This window comes from Ischnura elegans, chromosome 8 (assembly GCF_921293095.1).
Source record: "Ischnura elegans chromosome 8, ioIscEleg1.1, whole genome shotgun sequence".
Taxonomy (NCBI): domain Eukaryota; kingdom Metazoa; phylum Arthropoda; class Insecta; order Odonata; family Coenagrionidae; genus Ischnura; species Ischnura elegans.
The window spans coordinates 33,636,596-33,659,110 of NC_060253.1; the positions used below are offsets into that span (position 1 = coordinate 33,636,596).

The 22,515-nt window shown below is 36.9% G+C and overlaps 2 protein-coding genes and 1 non-coding gene across 8 annotated transcripts in view; 2 read left to right on the plus strand and 1 right to left on the minus strand.

Moving 5' to 3' along the window:
- Positions 1-15,009, plus strand: LOC124164324 (trimethyllysine dioxygenase, mitochondrial). Of its 6 annotated transcripts, none has more exons than XM_046541593.1 (9): positions 1-65; positions 179-249; positions 1,065-1,249; positions 1,329-1,425; positions 1,516-1,631; positions 5,202-5,461; positions 6,054-6,229; positions 9,962-10,192; positions 11,495-12,910. In XM_046541593.1, exons 3-9 carry the CDS (start codon positions 1,096-1,098, stop codon positions 11,760-11,762), a joined length of 1,302 nt encoding a protein of 433 aa, XP_046397549.1. In that variant the 5' UTR covers positions 1-65; positions 179-249; positions 1,065-1,095; the 3' UTR covers positions 11,763-12,910. The 6 variants fall into 6 exon arrangements, with proteins under 6 accessions (XP_046397549.1, XP_046397548.1, XP_046397550.1 ...); XM_046541592.1 differs by having other exon boundaries at positions 179-245; XM_046541596.1 differs by lacking the exons at positions 1-65; positions 179-249 and adding exons at positions 265-749; positions 13,720-15,009 and having other exon boundaries at positions 11,495-11,795.
- Trnas-aga lies at positions 3,172-3,244 on the plus strand. The gene has a single exon. It is a non-coding gene; the product is annotated as a tRNA-Ser (tRNA).
- The window catches only part of LOC124164323, a 25,420-nt gene continuing 17,532 nt past the window's right edge, over positions 14,628-22,515 (minus strand). Inside the window, exon 7 of the mRNA XM_046541588.1 lies at positions 14,628-18,630. Within this exon, the coding sequence (XP_046397544.1) occupies positions 18,308-18,630 (323 nt within the window). The 3' untranslated portion in view covers positions 14,628-18,307. The remainder of the gene's footprint in view (positions 18,631-22,515) is intronic.

Sequence of the window (22,515 nt, forward strand, 5' to 3'; positions counted from 1 at the left end):
TTCAAAGTTGCGCGGCGTTGCGGAAAGTGCGGTTCCATGGCTTTTCCCTCGTTATCGTAACCTAGGTAATAATTTCATTCTCGCCATTGGTTTCTCGGGTTTCTCTGGCTGGTGGTAACCGTGGTAACCATAGAAACCATTTACTATATCAATGAAAACATTCAATCAATATTCCCAGTCGCCGAGAGACATCACCCTGGTGGCAGGAACCATAACTCCTTGAGGGCGACCGCCAAGGACGTATGGCAAGTAATTGTGTTAACTCTGTAAATAGTGAAGAATCGTAAATCTGTGCATCATTTCAAGTACTACAGATGTATATTAAATAAGGGATGCTAGCTTCAATACGAATACTGTGGAGCCAAAATTTGTTTCAGTTATATTCGGTCACAGAATGTGAATTGAATTCTCCCCTTTCGCAGTCAGTTCAGATGTGGTTCAGATGTGCGAATGCTAACGTGACTTTGCATCGTGTACGTGGTCTGTGTAATCGTCCTTGAAAGTTGAGACTAGCCGGGAGAAATAATCTGCCCTGACATGTCCTTGGGTCGTCTCGCCATTCGCAAGTGCTGCGTCTCGTGTTTAGTCAGACGTTCGGTTCTATTTTTACATTCAAGAACTGAGTTCACGCCGTGGGGTGACACGGGAACAGTTCGAGCACGCAAGCCCGCAGACCGGGAGCTACGAATTCTCATAGGCATAAGAGAAGTCTGAATAAACCTGTTATCCCCTTATTTTTTCTTTAATAGGTAAGATTAATTATCATATATTTCCGCATTGAAACTTGTTGACGGTTGCAGTCGACGAACATTAGGTCAATTTATTGCCACATTCACAATCACTATTTGAATGCTAAATATTTATCATCCCCTCCTGTAATGAGGATTGACTTTGCGAGTCCTCTTTAAGTGGACGAGAATCTGATAATTTGGTTACATTTTCTAGGCATTTTACTGAAAAATAAGCTATATGATCAATGATTTTTACAAAATATTATTATTTTTATAAAACTTACATCTCAAGTACATTATGGTCAGTATTGTAGATTCTTTTTAATTTTACAGTGAATTCCAATGCAGTAAGGAAGTGAACAAAATGGGTTCATTGAATTTGTTAATTAGTCAGGCTTTAAGGCTCTCACCAAGGTTTTCAGTTCTCCTTAACGGAGTAAAGAAAGTCAGTCATTCAAAACTATGCTTGAGACATTCTTCAACTACTTACGCCAAAGTAAACTTAAACTCTGAGAAATGTAAGTAAAAAGACTCATATTGAGCTCTTGTTTTTTTATAGATTTCAGGTTTGTCATGAAAAAAAATTCTATCTTCCAGATACATTGAAATTCAATGGGCCTCAAGTGGAAGTGAAGGATCCCACTTGGGACCAGTCAATTCAATTACCATTCGTTTGGTTACGAGATCACTGCAGGTTAGTATTTTGCATCTATTGAATGCATATCCTGTGAGTTATTGAGAGTTAAATTGAATGTGATTTTTTTTGTTCCTTGAACTACTTTAGGTGCCCAAAATGCTACAATCATGACACCCATCAGCGTAACTTGGACTTGTTGTCCATCCCAGATGACATTTACCCAGCAACATGTTCACTGGAGAATAATATGCTTAGGATTAAATGTAAGTACATACTCTAATATCTCCATTGATGCTACCCGCCCATATTCAACTTTTATTTTTAGTGGATGCACTCTTCTTGAGTCAAGGGGTCAGTTCAAACCATTTTTAGTACCCTATCAGAAATAAAGTTCTGATCTGAATTAGAACATTATCATAAAAATTCATAAATCTGGCCCATATCATAAAAGTCCCCTCGAAGCCGGCCTCCACCTCATTGTCATCACGAGGAGGAGATGCGATATCATAAAACCGACCTCAACCTCAAAAACGTCGAATTTTGAGGCCAGCCTCGACTCAAACTTTGAGGTTAGTTTATTGCCATTTCTGTTTCTATTGTTGATATTGGCGGGTGTATCGCATTCGGTATATCGCTACTGTGCATGTCTGCACAAATACAATTCGAAAAAATTAACATGGAACAATGCTGGAAGACTGTCAACTCTGAAACCCGAAACATCATCATCAACAATGCATCATTTCCGCTGGCTCAAACCCCTCCTCCTATGAGCTGAGCTGGAGGAGACTTTTATAATATGATGTGGTCGAGGGATCTCCTCGTCGATCTAGGCCGGCTTCAAACGAGGCCATCCTCAACTTCAACTTTGAGGGGACTTTTATGATACGGGCCTAAGGAACATTGTTTCCTTGGAATTGGTTTGCAACCAGTTGGATACTGATATGGAACAAATGGAAACAGTGGAAAAAATACCAGCTTTTTCTTATGCCCTTAAGTTCCAAATCAGGAACTTTACTCAAAGTTTGGGATAGTTCCATAATTAACCTCACCTCAATAATGTAGACGGAAATAATTTCGACCACGTTCATTCCGATGGCAAACGATACAGATGTGTACTATCATCTCTCGTGTACGGAAATCCTTCTCCGTTGCCTTTCTGTGAGCGTTTCTCTCTCGCGGTGCCTTCCTGGCGCTAGCCTCTCCGTACCATGTGGTGGCATCGGCAAGGACCTCAGGGTCCCAGGGCAACGACCTCCTTCATGGTGGCGCTCAAAATTAAGAGCTCCACCACAATCTACATATATCTGCTCCAGATCTGGCCTAACTGATTTCAGATCTGATTTGCATTGGGAGCTGGTATGAATATTTTTATACGTCTAGGAAGGCACGTAGATTACTTCAAAACAGTATTTATTGTTCCCTATAGTATATCTTTATCCCATTAGCATTTGTGATGAAAGAATTATTCAGTGCTATTACTATGTGAAAAACACTCATTCATGGTTCCCAAACCAATTGCTATTGAAATTGTAAGTTCAGTAAAGTTACGAGTCCATCACAGCATGTAAGGGAACTCAGAAGGTAGACATACATATCACTAGAATAATTTAAAGTATACCGGGACTATCCGCGGTGATAACTTAAATTAGTCTAGAGCGAACACCTCTTCGTGTTCTACGTCCGGGCCTGCTCTCCGGCTGTGGCGCTGTGCGCACGATTTGGACTGCTTGTGGCATCATATGCTCAGCAGTCCAGCAACATCTTGTCCGGTAGTGTCCGAAAATATCCACAGGGAAGAATGACGCCTCGGTAGCTTAACTGGCTAAAGCACTCGACCAGAAATCGGGGGATCCGGGTTCGAATCCCGGTCAAGGCGAATGATTTTTTCTCTGTGGAACTTTCATACATATCACTAGAAGTTTCCTTTTTGCCACCTCCTAAGGTTGAGGGTTGGCAGCTGTAGTGATACTGAGTCAGTGTCGAAATTCTTTAAATCTAATCCTAAACTTTTCAGCATCATGTATTAACTTCACTGTGCCTATTCCTATCTCTTCTCTCCAGTTTAGCTCACTGCTTACCATTGTCACAAAGCCACAAACTTAATTTTCCTTGATCCTTCACAGAGGGTAAATGTATACAAACAAATCAGATTGAAAAGAGCAATACCTAATTAACTTTGCTCATACCTATGTTAAACTATTTATCATCCATCAAGGGTCGCAGAGCTGCAATTATGTATATACATTTTAGTCCAAGTAAAGAAACAAGCAAAGAAATGCTGCCTTTATTTGGGAAAATAATTGGTCAGCGGGGGAAATAAGGCCCCAAAAATTCTTTCAGGACCTCTTAGTTGTTATAAAAATTTTAATAGGGTAGTTTCCTTCATCAAAGAAAACGAAAGGCATTGATTGCGATTCCTTACCCACCATTAGTGTATTCAGAATATACAAGTTATAAATTCCAGTTTAGACGAATGTCAATGGTCAATTTTATCCTCATTCGAAAAAGGCCAGATTGGCACCCATGCGAAGCTACTCCACGTGACGTCAAAGGGACCTTAGATGCTACACGAGTAGATAGGAGTTTTACATCGTTTGAGATTACCAATGCATGCATGAGGCACAGAACTCAGGGAACATGTCTTAATAATCACCTATTAAAACTGGCTAAGGTCGGAAAGTTTTCTTCATTTGATAAAGTATTAATAATCCTTATTTAAGCCAAGCGCTACCAGCTAGCAGGGTACTCGGCAACCTGCTAGCATCCTGCGTCCTATCAGTGCTCAAAGCCTCGCCCCAAGGTCACCTCATTTGCAGCAGTGGGAACCAGAACGAAGTCACACGGAGATTTCCCGGCATTCATACTTAGCCGTCGCGTTTTCGCGCACTTGAAAATTTTCACTTTTCATTTAATCGCGAAAAATAGATATTGTCATTTAAACATCTAAAAGCGTGAAATACGTACCCCAGGAGTAATAATCTTTTGATTTAGGCAATAAAAAATAATAGTAAACCACCCTATTGAAGTGTAGATTATACAATCACTCACAAAGCAGAATGGATTATCAGGTTTTCCCCAGGTAATTGGCACCATGTCTCCTGATGTTTTGAAGAACGACTTTCTGAATCAGAAGATTCCGGAAGGATGAAGTCATTCGAAACGTCGGCAGAGATGGAGCTAATTACCCCGTGGAAAATCCAAGAATCCTTTGTGCATTTGATACGTCAGGCAAATCTAAGATTTTACTCTTACAAAGCAATTTAACTCATCATTAATTGAATCTTCCTAATTTCTTAAGCACATATTGTCACCATTTTTAGTTTGTATGTACTTGGAACATGTTCTTCTGCTGTCAATTCTTGAATAAATTGCAACCTTTGAGATGACATTGAAGGATCTGGTGTTTCTTAATCATTGATATCTTTTTTCCTACTGTATTCGGTCATGTGAATGACCTCTGATTGATTCTGACTGTAAATCTGTTCAGATTATCAGACTAATTAGTCATATTAATTTCAGCCTTCCAGATTTAAATGTTTGTGGAGGTTGGAAGTACCGTATTTCTCTGAATATAGTCTCCCTCTGAATAAAGTCCCCCCCCCCCCCTAGTTTCGTGGCTTCAGTTTCGGGAAAAAATTATAAAAATGCGTCTGAATATAGTCCCCTCTTTACTTTTACCATTGGCATATTTGGAAAAAAAGGGGGTACTATATTCAGACAAATACGGTAATTTCATTGGAACCCCTGTTATATGTAATTATCCTTCTGCTATCAGGTAAAGTATTGAAAAAATGGAGTTTAGTCCGAGTGCTTAATTCTGAAATGTGCTTCAGGGCCTGATGACCATTACTCTGAATACCACCTTGATTGGCTGTGGAAGTCTAGTCTTACGGGATACGCTAAGGAGGCAAGAGAAGGTCCAGGCACCCCAATTTTGTGGGATTCTAGTCCAGAATCAGTGGGAAGGATAGCTAAGGTACCTCTAGCCAGTTATATGAGCCCTGGAAAACAAAATGAATCTGATGGGAATTCACCTGGTCTGGTCGAAGTGGTTCGTTCTCTGGTCAAATACGGAGTTGCTTTTGTGACTGATGTAAGTACCAGCCTTCGTCCTTCATCTGCAAATTTCAATTTTCAGTAGTTATTAATGTTATTTATTGTTATAAATTTAATTAGCTCAAACATTTAAAAAACTGCAGTAAAATTACCTCTAGCAGTCATGTAGTACTCTCCCTCCATACTGCACTTTGAAACGGAATGAACATTTAGTTTATTTGAAGACTTACAGAGATTTTACTCACAGTAATGATAAAATAAGGGATATATTTTGCCAAGTATAAATTTTTAGGCATTCCTTTTTCCCCTAAATAATGAAAGACTTTAACAAATTCTAGATGAAATTCAGTAGTCAAATCAGACCAATTATCTCTATCATCTCAGGCTCAGTGTATGGTCAGGCTATTTAAATTCGTGGAATACGACAGTTTTTAAATTTCATTGATATTGTAATCAGACCAATGCAAACCTTATTTAAAAAAAAGCATGCTTCAACACCCCCTGCCTCTCAACTATTGAGGTGGCTTGGGGAGTAGTAGATAGATGCAAATTTATGGAGCAGGTGCAACATTTTTCAGTTGTATGATAAGTATTTTATAGCTTAATATGTGATTTACTTTGGAATATAGGTTCATCCAAGCCTAAAGGGCACACAAGAGGTAGTGGAGCAGCTAGCATTGATCAAGCACACCCACTTTGGGGGAATGTTTGAATTTGGAGACGCAATGAATCATGCAGACACATCGTACACAAATGCATACATTGGTGCTCATACAGACAACACTTATTTCAAAGAGGCAGCAGGGTAAGATGATCGGCTATAAAGCAAATGAACTATTAACTAACGTATTTACTACAAAGAGATTTTCCACTGGGTTATAATTATTAGTCAAATAACTATTCAATTGATGATTGGTCTTCGGGTTACTTCCACATCAACTCATTTTTGGTGGACGACAGTTTCGGGCGCATTCCAGCTCCCGTCTTTGGGTCCAAATGATCTGCAGAGCTGCAACAGGGTAGTTTCCTTCATCAAAGAAAACGAAAGGCATTGATTGCGATTCGTTACCCATCATCAGTGTATTCATAATATACAAATTATTTGGTTTTAGAAATCCCAGTTTAAATGAATGGCAATGGTCAATTTTATCCTCAGTTGAAAAAGGCCAGATTGGCGCCCATGCGAAGCTACTCCACGTGACGTCACAGGGACCTAGTTTCTATACGAGTAGATAGGAGTGTTACATCGTCTGAGATTACCAATGCATGCATGAGGCACAGAGCTCAGGGAAACATGTCTTAATAATCACCTATTAAAACTGCCTATGGTGGGAAAGTTTTCTTCGTTTGATAAGGTATTAATAATCCTTATTTAAGCCAAGCACTACCAGCTAGCAGGGTACTCTGCTACCTGCTAGCATCCTGCGTCGTATCAGCACTCAAAGCCTCGCCCCAAGGTCACCTCACTTGCGGCAGCGGGAACCAGAACGACGTCACACGGAGTTTTCCCAGCATTCATACTTGTTTTCGCGTGCTTGAAAATTTTCTCTTTTCATTTAATCGTGAAAAAAGTCGTTTAAAAATCTAAAAGTGTGAAGAATGTACTCCAGGAGTAATAATCTTTAGATTTAGGCAATAAAAAATAATAGGAAACCGCCCTATTCTTTATATATACATATAAGGCTAGTCAGGCTTTTCGGACCCGAAGATGGAGCTGGGACGTGCCCAAAACTGTTGTCCACCAAAAATGAGTCCATGCAGAATTAACCCGGAAACTAATCATCAATTTAATCACCGCGGAAGTCTCCCCAATAACTATTCAAGTGTTTGTGTGCACTGCTCTTCATTGCCATTGGCAAAGAGGAAGGGAAAGCTGGTTACTTTAAAATGCCCTAATTTATTATAGTAAAGCATTTATGATGTATATAAACTTAATCACCCATATAACCTGTTCGAGAAATCAAGAAAAAACAGCAGACTAAATTTCCATGCTGTTCATTGCATTGAAGTGTTGTGGAGGCTTTGGAGTGTGGCTGCTGATAATTTGCATAAGGAATCCTCTAACACCCACCTATCACTGAGGATCTAATCCGACTCAAGGTGATTCTGGAGCTCCGGGAGCTTTATGCAGCTTTCACGCATTTTCAAGTCTCAGTGAATGACCTAGAGTAGGTCTGAATCAAGGCTTAAGAAAATGATTATGGTGAACTGCTGAGATAGTAATTATATAGCTTATCATTATCGCTGTACATTTATTATTTTCTACCCTCATCCAATATGAAAATTGATTCAAGTCTAATGATTTGTCGGATTTGGATATTTAATCCCTTGAAGTCATAGAGTAAGGGACTATTGAGCTCTTTGATTGCATCAGCTTCACCTCCGTTAATGCCATTTTCTTAAATTCATTTTATCAGAGATAAATATTTTTTATCCTTGTGCTTTTTAAAGATAATAAAGCATATGTGTTTCAATAATTTGATTCATTATAGCCCAATAAATTATGCCCATAAAATTTATTGCTGAGAGATAGTAGAGCTCTAATTCCCTTCCATTGAAGACAGATAAGGCACATGTGTGATAAGATTTGAATTTTGTTTCTGCTATTACTGTTTTATTGCTTGGTAAATATACATTCCAGGAAATGAAGCACTTTGGTTTGCATTTTTTTCAAACTGGATGGATGTACTTGAAATTTTGACTGTAGCCAGGGAATATACCAAGGATCAAAATCTGTATCATGCCAACGGGCACTTAGGTGGTTACCTTAGGTGGTATCTTGAGGATGGAAATTTTTTATTAGATTTTGGCCATAGTAATTGATGGAAAAACTTATTCTAAGCAAAAAATGTTCCTTGCATTTTTTTAAAATATTAATATTTTCTGAGTTATTCACCATTGAAAGTTACAGTTTTCCATTGAAAAAATCAACATTTTTATCGGTTTTTCACAAATAACTTAAAAGATATGCATTTATAAAAAAACTATAAATTATAAAATTGTAGCTTATAAAACAACTAAGAAAATTCGTACATATTTATGTTTCCTTGGCGACCAGTACAAATGAAGATATGGCTTGTTAATGGCTAGCTTTTGTTTGTCAAATGCTTAATTTTAGAGATCCGATAAAAAATAGTGGGAAAACCAGGAATTTTCACGAAAAATTTAAAACATTAGTTTAAATTTGTGTTAAAACCTTTTTTTTAGAAACAAAATAATTCTTTAGAATGAAATTTGAGTGATGAAAATGAAGATGATAAAAAAATTATTTTTATCTGTGCTTGTACAAGTTTTATTTTTGTCTATGCATATAAATCTTTAGTGTATTTTAAATTAATTAATTTACACAAATTTGTGTAAATTAACTTTTGTGTGTAATTTTAGTTTTTTTCTAATTATACCTATTAAAGTAGTGTCAAGCATTGCAATATTTCATGCAGTGGTTTTTAAGGATTGACATGCTGCAAAATAAAATTAGTACATATCTTAATCAACATCATTCTTAAATTAAAACACTGACGAAAATTAATTTTTTAGGGTAAATAATTTTTTACATTAACCCCCAATAAGGGTTGATTTTTAAGGGTTGAAATATTCTGAAATTATGTTCCAGAGCATAAAACAATCATTATTCAACTAATTCAAAGTATATTTTACCAATATAAAACTATCATATGTAGGTAGTTTTTTAACTTTCCGCATTTAGGGGTAGTTTTCACCCCTAAAAAATAAAAAACGCCCATCCGCATAATATATATTTTGAAGGAGAGGGTAAGATTGGTCTGTTCCCAAATTTTTATGCAAATCGATTCAGTTTGAAAAAATTGCCAGGTTTTGCACTTTTTGAGCTTCATGGACTAATAATGTTTTCTTACAGCAGAGCAAAAAATGTCAGTTTTTATGTCCAAGGTATTATGATTTTTCAAAGGCTGAGCTAATAACTTAACTACAAGACGAAAAAATGTTACTAGATACATTTCTGTGTTATGAGTAAATTTGGTATGAGAAACCAAGATTAATGTCCTAACAAGGGTTTGCAGGGATGTAGGAGTGATGTGATGGGAATTTCTTGTTTTGTGATGGAATGACTCAAATTCCTTTCCATAAAATAACCAATTTAATATTAATCTGTGTATGGGTTTTAGTTTTATTTCTGCCATAATTGTTTTATTTATTGATTAACAAAAATTTTTTATATTGGACAAAAAAATCCTAGCTAAATCATACCCAAGTTTATATGATTTTTCACAAATGGAGCCAATAACTCAAGTACAAGGTTTGATAAACTGTTTCAAACTTTGTTTGTTTGTTTGTTGTGAGAAATAGGGAATAAGGCCAAAATTAAAGTGTTTGAGTGTTTTCATTAAAGTTTTGCTTGCAGTTAAAAATGAGTCACAATGTAGAGAAAAGCCTGTTTTTAATTTTATAATGAAAATACTTATCTGCTGAATGAAAATTTACTGTAATTATTCATATTCTTATAATGCTTAGTCAATAAATCACCAACGAAGTATTTTTTGTTCTCTAAAATTATCAGGCTCCTAGTTCTCCATTGCGTTCATCATGAAGGTGTTGGTGGAGAGAATATTCTGGTGGATGGATTACGAGCTGCAGAGGAATTGAGGAGGAAAGACCCAGAGGCACATAAATGTCTCACAGAGGAGGAGATTGAGGGGGAGTACATAGATGATGGCAATCGTAAACATTACTGTCAGTGTGGCCCAATTCTCCACTATTCTAAGGCTACTGGACAGTTCATTCAGTTGAGGTATGTGGTAATGCATGGTCAAATTTGCTCACTTCTACCAATCCAGAAATAATATTAGCTCGGCTTGTTAACTTAGCCGAGCCTGCCAGTGGTGCAGCAAGGGGGGGATTTTGGGGGTTAAAACCACCCCCAGAGCTCAGAGAAATATTTAAGTTTAATCCATTTTACTTAATTGGATTGATATTACAAATAGAATAGTGTAAGGATTAATAAAATATCCCCCAGAAAGCCGTTAAACTCACTATTTTGAACAATTTATCTTAAAATTCCGCAATTTTTTAATCTCGCACCTACCGCTTATCCTGGTGGATATTCCATACCCCCACACACCCCGGTATTAGTTGCACCTAAACCCCCCCCCCCCTCCCGCCGTAATTCCTGGCTGGTTCCCCCCCTTGAGCCTGCTATTGGGACAATGTATCAGTTAAATGAATGGTTTACTGCTAACAGGTAGAAACTAAACATTTCAAAAGCCAACCTCACAAGTTTTAAGATGGCATAGAACGAAAACAATTTCTTTAGGGCACTACAAAACACATTCTGGATGTTTCACATTCTGAATTACTCATAAGATCTGAGTACATATTTATCTTGCTCAGTGATTTAACTAAGTAATGGCTAATGCTTGTTCTCTATTAGCGTTTAAATTATTAATGATTAAATAATTCTTGGAGTATATGTCATACATATGTAATGCAAAAAAGTTGTTAGCCGACACTTCAATTTATTTAAAACTTCATCAGGGTTTAGTGTTGCGCATATTTGCAAAACTAAGTGCAAAACTAACAAATACACTATGTGCAAAACCCCTGATGGAGGTTTTAAATAAAACAAAACGTAGGCTAACAACTTTTTTGCATTGCATATATATGACCTACACTCCAAGAATTATTTATGTAATCATCAATTAAATGAGGTCAAGATAAGAGGAAAAAGAAAATCTAATTGCTTAAATTATTAACACGTTGCGTACGGATGGCAAGAATTCTCGTCATTTTTTTCCCGAACGTTCCGGACGGATGACGAAGGTTCTCGTCATTTAGGCGCATCAGCCTAAACAATTTTAAAGCCTGCAATAGGTATTTGCTTGCGATACACTTTAAAATTGTTTAGGTTGATGCGCCTAAATGACGGGAATCTCCGTCATCCGTCCGGGACGTTCGGGAAAAAAATTACGAGAATTCTCGCCATCCGTACGCAACGTGTTAATGTTACTGAAAAGCTGAGAATTCCATCTCGTGTTTTTGATACCAAGTGGCAATTATGACCAGTTTTTAATTGAATTGCCTTTTCCATTGGCAGATTCAATCTCTATGACCGAGCACCATTGAGAACTCTACCCGCAGACCGTATTCCCAAGTTCTACTCTGCCTTGAAGAAACTCACTAAAGAACTGACTGCTCCAGAAGCACAGTGGTCTTTCAAGTTGTCTCCTGGTACTGTGATGATGGTTGACAATTGGAGGGTTCTACACGCACGGAATGAGTACACTGGCAGGAGGAAGATGACTGGTTGCTATGTGGATCGTGGGGATTTCGAGAGCACTGCAAGGCTTATGGGCCTTCTTTAGTATGACTTCAAGGTCTGGTTCAGGAATTTGATGGTGAGTTTATGAAACTCTCATCCAACACCTCTGTAGTTGCAACTGGGTTGAGTTTGCTCATTTATAAATAAATTCATGAAAACAAGTATGAAATTTTTGGAGTAGGGTGACCAGAGATTTTGATTTTTCAGGAAATGTCATTTTTCAGTTTGTAAGTGAGCATCTAGTCTTTTATCAATTATGCCAAACTATCCACCTTTCTCCCATTCTAAAGCTTTATGTTCTTATGATAGATAGACTTAAAAATAGCCAACAAGATATTGCATATACAAGAGGAACTGCATCATTTTGTTTCTGCCAGAAAAAATATGCAATTTTAAGGGATTTTGTTGTTTGATGAGGCACGAGTTTTGGCACTGCTTGAGTTAATAGCTACGGAGTTTGCAAATTTCTGGCATTAATCAATCGTCACCTACTGCTCTTGGGTATACAAAATCATTGTATTTAACCACTCTAGCACGAGAACTTGAGATGTCATCATGCATTTGAAATCTCCGAATGTTCTGAAGGCATTTTTTTCACACAAATATGAATATCAATGAAAAATAAAATTAATAGCAATGTTTGAATTCGTCCTTTTTTAGGCTAATGAAAAGAAAATCAATGTGTTGTCCGGTGGTTTGAGTAAATTTCCCATTTTATTTCATTGATATGTTCTGCTTTAGAAATTTTATCTGGTCACTCTAGTTGGGAGTTGTTCTAGGATTTATATTTTTCAAACAATTCCAAGAAAATAAGTACTTTAATACAGAATTAATGAAACATGTTATGATTAAAGAATGTGTATTGTATTTTTAGCAGAATGGCATTCCTCGAGAGTTGGTCTTCACATAATCACTATATTCTTTAAAAACACTCATAAAAAGTGTAACGAAGTTAGTTTGTGGCCAAATGTACAACTAACTCAAGATCTCATGATGATGTACCTGTTTTAATCCAGACTTATGTAACTGTTGATCATGATATATTTTTATGGTAGTGAACTTTATTGTAAATTTATGGAAACAATTGTTCAGCATCTGTTCCAATTTTTTTAAAATATGATTTATTTAAAAAAGAAAAGGAAGGACAGGTACAAAATTTGAACTGAAGATTAAAGAATTTTTTTCAGATTATTCCAATAACTTTTCTTTCTTTGTATTCAAATGCCTAAGACTTTCCTTCAGTTGATGTTATATATAAATGTGGAACTGACTCAAAATATGCCTAAAAAAATCAAGACCTCTCGATAACCCTAAACTCTTGTGCTACGAACTTTCATGGGAAGGGGTGTTGAAAGTTGGAAATGCATGATTTAGAGTCATTCCCAATAGATTTTTTCATTTTTTTTGGTTCTTCAGAGCAAATTTTCATCCATTTTTGTGATACCAGTGACCATTAACCCACAACATTTCTGCTTAGAGTGCATGGGTGGGAAACCATTGGAAATCTACATGCAGCACCGTGTTGCAAAGTGGGGGCATGGACAGTGGTCGGCTGGTCAGCAATCGCCAAGGGCCCGGAGATTAGGGGGCCCCCTCAACGCTTGCGTCTATTGTGAAGTGTATCTATATGAAAGGTGTTACAAAAAAAGATTAAGATTCCTAGAACCAAAGTTTTTTTGTAATTATAAAGTCCTACCTTTTTATTACGTAGAAGTTTATTTACAACATACCAAGTGAGAAAATATCATGTAAAAAATAATAAAATCAGGGTGTTAGAAGATTAAGGAGAACCTGACACTTATTTGAAAGTGCTATTCGAAAAGAGATTTTTTAGATTACAGTGCACTTACATGGAACAAATTCACTAAATAGTTAAAAGAGGCATAATTCATTATTACAGTTTATAAGCAGTGGAATAGCATTTTTTCATAACTTTTTATCTATTTTTTAAGAACCAGGATTACGTCAAAATCCATTTCCGGGCATGCAATTTCTTAAAGTTTTCCAGGGGAGCCCAGAATGAGGAGGATGACCCATGATGAGTCCCAGCTGAGGGCCCCCAGTCACCCCAGACCACCCCTGGGCATGGACAGCAGTCTGCTCATGCTCTGGCAGACGCTAAAAACAAAGCAAATTCATACTATGTCTTCTGTTGATGTTCTGCTTAATATGAAATAACTAAAAAAGTTCTGGGGTATAACAGTTGTAGAAGCATTATGTAGAATTAACACAACCCATAAAAATCGTTGAGCCTACCCTTAGGGGTAACCATAACCGGTACCCTTAGGGGTAACCGGAAGGTTTCAACGATTTCTGAGAGGTAACTTGATGAGGTATGTTTGTGCTTCTTTTGATGTCGTCGTGACTTCAAAAATTTTAAGTCACTAACATATAGAATAAATTATGTATCTTTTTATTTTTAAAATATTTTAAGACCCAAAATTGTAGGGAGTTCATGCCTTTTTATCAATTGTTTCTGAAGGATCAGCCATGGAAGTAATTCTACTAGATCACAAGAAGTTCCATGACATGAGAAAAGGTTTGATAAATATTGAAAGCCTACCGAAGTAGACAAATATTATAATTTCTATAAATTTATTAAAATGTGTGATACATAAGCGTAAAGTCAAGATGGAGAGTAAATTTCCTCTGAGATAGTGGCTTTTAAGCTATAGGTTTAGGTTCAAAACCAGAGAAGTAGATGCCTCAGAAACTTGAAGAAGGGAGGAAAAACTCAAGAGACCATCTTCAGAGAGAGCTACTCCAAAACCTCTTAGTCCTGCATAAAAATTTCATGGCAAGGATTATCTTTATTAAAATACCCGAGGAAATAAAATAATCGAGAAACAGACGACTTGGATCTCTATGTTCCTTATAAGCTCTTGATTGGGATAATAATCAATTCCTATAAACTAAAGAAAGATAAAATATTTATTGTTACCCTGGGAATTTCATCCCAAGGAAAAATTTGGTAGACTAACGAATGTACATGCCACAACATTTAAAAATAGTCCTTCTCTCCCTTAAAAAACTGAAGGATATTGCATCAATTAAGGGCAAACATTCATATCATTTGTACCTAAAACAATAAACATTCAGGTTATGAGTACATATGAACATTTATGCCAAATAAAAATATCAGAGGAGACGGCCAATATGTTTAACAAAATATATCGTATGAACCCAAATAAATACACCAACATCAAGAACCTGGTTAACAGTACTCAAGTGTTTCAAACGTCATTGCATTAGTAGAAATGGGTTGTAATTATATTTTTCCTTAGCCATTTCCGTGCAGCAAAAACCATAAAACTACATAAAAACCAAATAGTGTCTGTGTTAATAATGTGAAAAGTTTCCATAATGGCAAAGGAAAAAAATTATGTGAATTACACTTCAGCCTGCTCTCTGACAACAAGTGTTTGAACAAATTATGTCATCATCGGGTGCGGATACATAAGATATATAGGTAGGAGTGTAAAGGAGGGTTTTTGCCCCTAGATGGAGGTGGTAGGTCTTGGGTTGGGATGATGTAGCTGCATCAGAATGTCCCGTGTCGTAAAGGTATCCTTATGCTGTCGGTTCTGAAAGCACTTGAAATAACTCGAGTACTCTCAGAAAAAGGCTTCCCTCGTTAGTTAGAAGATACCTAATTCCCTCACACTCCTGTCCTTCTCTTTCCATTCCCAGGCAACCCAACCCACCATCTCCACCAAACCTCATCCCTTAGACACTCTGGGATGACCAGGGGTGGTCTCAGCACCAAATTTGGGGGGGAGGGGGCAGGAGGTCATGACTTGGGTCTGCGGAGTATGGATAACCCCCCTGGAGACAGTATCCTATGTAAATTTTTTTAGAGTACCCATTTTTAATACATTTTGGAGCAAAAAAATCATTTTTAATCTCAAAAACAGAAGTTCATTGAACAATGTTAGACATTTAAAGATACAAAAACTTTGTAAATATGTAATAAAAATTAACAATTTGGGGGATCATGGCCCCTGTGATCCCCCTTAAATCTGCCCCTGGGGGTGACTCACTATTCAGGGCCTAGGCCATTGTACAGTGGCCAAAAAAATTAACGCAAAGCTCATTGGCATCTGAAAGTGGGCATTTCAGGAACTCCTTGTCTTCCAAAATTTAATGCTCTCATACAACCAGGAATTTTAAAACTATATGCCCCTTATGTCAGGGAAATAATCATATTCATCGCATTATGACAATGCAAATAACATCCACCTACAAATTCTTCTCCATATTCTCCGAAATATGCTTCATCCATGACTCACCTGGAATGGAATTTACTCTCGTCAGGACATCAGTGGACCCAGCCGACATATTTGGCATTGAGACTGCCTTAGGACGTTATTGTTCCGGTGGTGTAGGGGGTAAAGTTTCATGCAACGAATCAGTCGTTCCATGGATGAAGTCCCTGTGACGGATGACTTGATGCTGCACAGGCACTGTAAACATTTTTCTGATCTTAAAACTTCACAACATCTATCACAAGGTCCATAGGATGTTGCATGGCTATTGAATTCTTTTGCCCTTATTTGTTGAAACTCAACTACAGAATTGCATAACCATTTGGGCAGTTAATTGTGGAGTGAATTTTGACTTACTTTTCCACATCGTCCTGCCCCACTTCAAGGCCCCTAACATTAGCTGCATGTGCGATGTGTTACAGCCCACTCCTCCTCCCTCATTTCAAGGGATAACTCCTAGAGTTCCTCAAAGCAGAATGAACGCATATATAGTTGAGCCACCTTTAAACCTCCTAGAAATAGGTTGTACGTTTTCAGTTCAGTACTGCAGTGCTTTGCTCAATATTTTATGCCCAATAATAGTTTTCTGAGGATTGCATTGGAACAACGTAGGTAATAAACTGCAATGGAAAAGAAATGGAAAGCCGAATTTATTTAGGTTACGGAAAATTTTATGTCCATTTTAAGCTTAAACAATTTCTTTCACGTAGTTATCCGAAGCAATTGATTAATTTGGTTAGAAAACAATTTATTTCTGTTGAAATAAGAGCTGTAAATTGACGTTTGTGTACTCCATTATTTCTTTAAAACCTGATTTTGAATTTATGCCATGCAACAGGAATTCAATGGCCATGCAACATCCTATGGACCTTGTGATAGGTGTTGCAAAGTTTTAAGATCAGATAGTGCTACTCCAAAACCTCTTATTCCTGCATAAAAATTTCATGGCAAGGATTATCTTTATTAAAATACCTGGGGAAATAAAATAATCAAGAAACAGATGTGGAACCACTCATGCATTGCATGATACTTTACCTACTACACCACTGGAACGATAACGTCCTAAGGCAGTCTCAATGCCCAATATGTCGGCTGTGTCCACTGATGTCCTGATGAGAGTAAATTCCATTCTACACGAGTCGTGGGCGAAGCATATTTCAGAGAATAGGGAGAAGAATTTGCAGCTGGATCTTTTTCGCGTTGTCGTAATTCGACGGGTATGATTATTTCCCCGGTATAAGGGGCATATAGTTTTGAACTTTCCAGTTGTATGAGAGCATCATGAGGGCAAAATTTTGGAAGACTAGTAGTTCCTGAAGTGGCCACTTTCAGACACCAATGAGCTTTGCGATAATTTTTTCCGCCACTGTACTCCACCCACTCCTTTCAGTGGATCTTCCATGAGGCTCAGTTGGATTGCCAAAGCAGTGATTGGAACACAATTGCAAGCGGATGGAACTCCTCTGGGGGTCGGGGCATGGTGGCTTCTCACCCATTGGGTACAAGTTCTGGCAGTTCAGAGATTTTTCACAGAATGCTTGATCCCTGCTTGAGTGCTTTGTGGTGGGCAGTTCAAGTGCAAGGAAATTAAGCCGTGATCCCCTTAGCCTCTTTCCTTAAGAGAAGGCTAATGTCGAAACTGGGCTTCTCTCCACTCTTTCTTCCTTCATTGTGCAAATGACCTAGGCTGTCGATTGCCTCCTCTAACTACCATACTGAACTCCTCAACACCCACAATCTTTCACCCGCTTGATGAAAAGGCCAATTGGAAATGATAAAGCCAGCCTACGACCATAAAAATACAATTTTAGGACGCAGCAGATTTCCCAGTGTATGGTACCCACACCCATCCCCTCCAATATCCTTTTTGTTTTATTCAAAAAATTTTTTTATTCAATTGTGCACCCTCGGAGAAAGAGTGAAAATTTAATGAGGTAGGACATTTTGAAACTTGAAGTAAAATCCGAAGTTTTCCAGGTGTATTATGTACATAAATTAGTCTGATCTTTGACGGGTTCACTACAAACCAGACATCAAATTATCGACATTTTAAAACCTGCAAATAAACACCCTCATTTAAAATCCCAAAACCATGGCATAAACTATTTAGCCATTTGCTCATCAGTACCAAATTCCAAAACTGAAATACAGATAAATAAACCCTCACAAAAATTAATTACTAAAGTTCATCACTCCAATGTTCCAAAGATGTTTGTTACTTATATATACACAGGGTATATTAAGGGCAGATCACAAAAATCAATTTAAAATCTCACTGAGTGTTCTTATATACAGTTTCTTCAAGGTCCTTCAAAATAGCACTTCATCCAAATTTTTTACCTCTCCACTTTGGCCTTCTCTTTTTTCTCCGCCCAGTTTTCTTTCTGATACGTTTGAGGAGAGATTGTCTTATCCTTCCTAGTTTGGCCTGCATGTCACCACTGTTTATTCCAAAGCCAAGGTCATCATAATCAATGAAAGAATCTTTTTGCTGACTGATGGGCACATATGTCGACAAAACTGCTGGCCTTGGAACGCGTCCATTTGAACTACAGCCAGCTTCAAATTGACTGTCATCATCCTCTTCTTCATCATCTTCTTCCTCATCGCATTCCCTCATCTCCACATCAGACTGCTCACAGCTCACTGAAAATGTAAAATAAAAGGCTGATCGAATGATGTCATGCACAAGCAAATTTTAAAATTTTCCAACCAATAATGTTGCTAAAAGACTTATGCCATAGATATTATGAATGAAACCTTCCCTTGTCCTTCTCTTGTTACTACATTCAAATAAAAAAAGCTAGTGAATTTCTTCTTCATCCATGAAACTGTGAAATTATTTTCAGGAACACATTTCCAGAGAATACCATCCACAACAGTTTGATTTCCTTACAAGTGGTATTCTTATATTTTCAACAATTTTCATATACAAAGCTGGTTTATTTCCATTTATCTCTCTTCCTGGCATTGTTTATTTACCCTCAATTTTTCTTTTAGTTTCACAGTATCTTGAAATATATTCATCACTTCTTTTCCTTCATACCTTTCAATAAAGGTATTATTACTATTTCCAGCAATATTGAAACAACAGCCAGCGGTGAGCTGTATTGAAAATAAATGTATTTGAATTATGTATTTTTAACACTTATGCAATTTGTGTCAAAAATACAAGTTTTTAAATTATTTTATATTTTTAACATAAGTATAAATTAGAAAAATTTATACTCCATGCATTGAGTTTTTTTGAAGAGGTCACTGATATTTTTAGACCCAGCAGTGCAGCCATTTGCTAGGCATTTGATAACACTGAATTGATGGAAAGTTACACATTTGATTTCTTTTCACATTTCCAAGAAAAAAAATTCACATCCTTTACCCAACATGAACTCATTTATTTTTTCCCCAGGAACATGTCATCAGTATGAAATACAACACTACAAGAGGTATTTAAAATTTTGCATGCACTCATGGCTCTTAATCATGGCCATGCAAGAGGCAACACAGAATCTTTGGGAGTGTCGAATGGCAATTTTGATCGAAACCAATTATCCTTCCAATGTTCAACATCCCCATCCATTTATCGTGTTCCACACGAATGGATGGTGGGAACATAACCCAATTTTTAATGCACTTGATGCATAATATGAGTAAACATGAAATGAGCAAAAACTGAACCATTGCCCACGCCTCTAAAAACGGCTCTCGGCCACCAAATCATCATATATCTAGTCCTTTTTTCTCTAAACTTTTTACTGCTCTCAGAAATGGTAATTTCAAAAAATGTATAAATCTGATTTTGCAATGCAACATCAAAACCTCAATCATGTTCAGTAAATGCATGTGTTATTTCTTAGTTACTGCATAAATTTACTAGGAAAGGAGTTCAGTAACCATGCATTTTAATATGTAGCATTGAAAAGTTTGATCTCCATAGACTCAAGGTGGATTGTATTTTGTATTTGAAGAAAGTGTTTTCAAATAACAATTATTTATTTTGTGCCTAAAATAAAACTGAAATGTATTTTGCCCACCTTTGATAACAATATTGCTGCAACATTCAGATCGCACTAAGCTCACTCCATCCATACAGGGGAGTACATATGTATGACCATTGAATTCATAATGAAAAATAGCATTAATAAAATAATGGAAACCATAATCTGATGATATCCAACATTTTTCAGTCTCATCTAAGCTCTCTCAGTGGGTAGTAACATAAAATCTACCAATGCGTTCATGCAAAGGTTGACCATGAAAAGAGGCCAATCAAGGCTTTAAAATGCAGAGGAAGGGAATTTGGTGAAGTGAGTTCGTACATGATACAAGTGATTGCGTAAGGGAAAGATTAGTGGGACGGGGTGCATGGATGCAATGACAGTGTCCTTGGGTTACTTCTCATTGGAAAATGTTGGGGATTTTTTAGACGAGGACTGTGTGAAATGGGAAAACGGGAAAGAGGTCATCTCGGAGGGAAAAAAAAGAATGGAACATCCAGGTACAAATTCTATTGGTTCTGTTTCTTATTTGTACATATATAACAAGTAACTTTGTATGCAACCACGTGCATGGGTGCTAATTTACATTAAGGATAAAATGTGCTGTTAAAAAAAATTGTACCTATAGCTCATTTGGGATTCAAACCAGGATCTCCTGATTGCTTTGTCAGGTTTGCTATTAGGATGACTTGGCAGTGACCAGAAATTGGGAGATTTAGGTTTGAATCCCAGCTAATGCAAATAATTTTTTTGTAGCAAATTTTTCTTATCTGCCAATAACAGGATTTCTTGAGCACAATCTAACATAAATGGGATCGGTAGCCTCAAAGGGGATGAAATAAGAGGAAAAGTACTCAAATTGGACTGATAGTGGTGATTGGAGTCCCAGAAACTGCTTCGCAAGACATGACAGGGTTGGAGACTTATTTTTTAGGACAACTTCACCTAGTGATACATTTACCTTTTGTTGCTTAAGTCATACAATCTATCACTCAGTACATGAGGGAAAAATAATTCACCCATACATTCATACGAATCACTGTCCAAATGCAATTATCGAGATAATGCAAATTATCATCGGTAAAAAATTCATTGAACCAACTCTTCAACTCATACAGGGCATAAAAATATCAGCAATTGTAGTCACTCACAAAATATGCTCTTGCTACAGTCACATAAATATGTACTGAAGTAAATTTCACAAATTTAATGTAGCAAGGTGCATAATATTGTGTAAAACTCACACTGTTTAACAACAGATGCAGTACCCCAGTTGATAAAGCACTTGACTCCAGTGCAGAAGAAACATTATGTAAACTGAAGGATTGAATCCAATAGCAGACGTTTGTAGCCAGGCTTATTTTTATTAGATGCTTGATTGGATCTCCAGTCTTCACAAACCTCTTTATCAACGACACAAAAAGTGCTAACAGCCTCAAATTCCCATCAATAATTAATAGGACACTCACTGTATTTTCTCATGCAACTGATGCAGCTCTATTCTGTTGGTTAGCTTAATTTATGAATCCCACTTCAGGTACAAATACACATATCCATACAATTCGATTTAAGACTTTAAAGATTGACTTGTGAGTTGAAAACACTAACTAAGAATGAAAACTAGGACTACGGCACACATTATATATGAGAGGGAATTTTCAATGCATTACCTTGTTTTTTTGGCAAGAAAAACCAATAGACTATATTACTATAATATACTAGTCCTAATTTTTAGCCAATGCTCTTTCGATTAAAATTATTTCTCTCTTTCAATAATATTTACCTCAAACTTAATAGAAAAAATGGAAGAATAACACTTCTCACATTAGATGAGATGCACACGACAATACGTGGTATACTTGGTATTATAATTTCTGACAACCAGTTTTTAAAATTTCACTGTATTTACAATACATATATGCTTATTTGCTCTAAGTGATAAGTGGCAAGAGAATAAACAAAAAACTGGATCTTTTCCTTAATTAAGAAAAGACAAGGCAATTTTTTAAACTTTTTGTGCGATGGAAGGGGAATATGCCTATTTATTTCCTAATGCAAAAAAAAACAAAATGCAAAATTCATAAAAATTAGTTTGATAAGAGATAATGGGACAGTTCCACCTTATCAAGTGAAACACTTTGATTTACTAAAATTGGAAATTTTGAGTTACATTAGATTAGTAATCCATTCAAATTAATGACTTTTATTGATTCTGATCTGACCAGTCAACCATGAACAATTGTTAATTCATCAAAGGGAAAACATCTCCTCTCACTAGTTTTATGGATGCTACATCAAAAGCAGCATGTTGTACAGCAAAAATTTTTCTTCTGATGTCATTCACAACTGGAAGAATAAGCTCTCTTGCCCCTGGGAGAAGCACTACCTGCCCCATCAAGGGTTCCTACACGGAGGTTGACTGTGGAATGGAGGAGGGTATATCCAGGGAACTGCATCGTAAATATTGCTCTACTTCAGGCAAAAGGGTAGGGTAAACCCAATCCTTAAGCTCAGCGGAGGTTTGACAAAGGTC

Coding starts and splice junctions, on each gene's coding strand:
- LOC124164324 (XM_046541593.1), top strand. CDS start 1,096: ATGGGTTCATTGAATTTGTTAATTAGTCAGGCTTTAAGGCTCTCACCA. Junction 1,250..1,328: donor AAACTTAAACTCTGAGAAAT/GTAAGTAAAAAG, acceptor TCTATCTTCCAG/ATACATTGAAATTCAATGGG. Junction 1,632..5,201: donor TAATATGCTTAGGATTAAAT/GTAAGTACATAC, acceptor AATGTGCTTCAG/GGCCTGATGACCATTACTCT.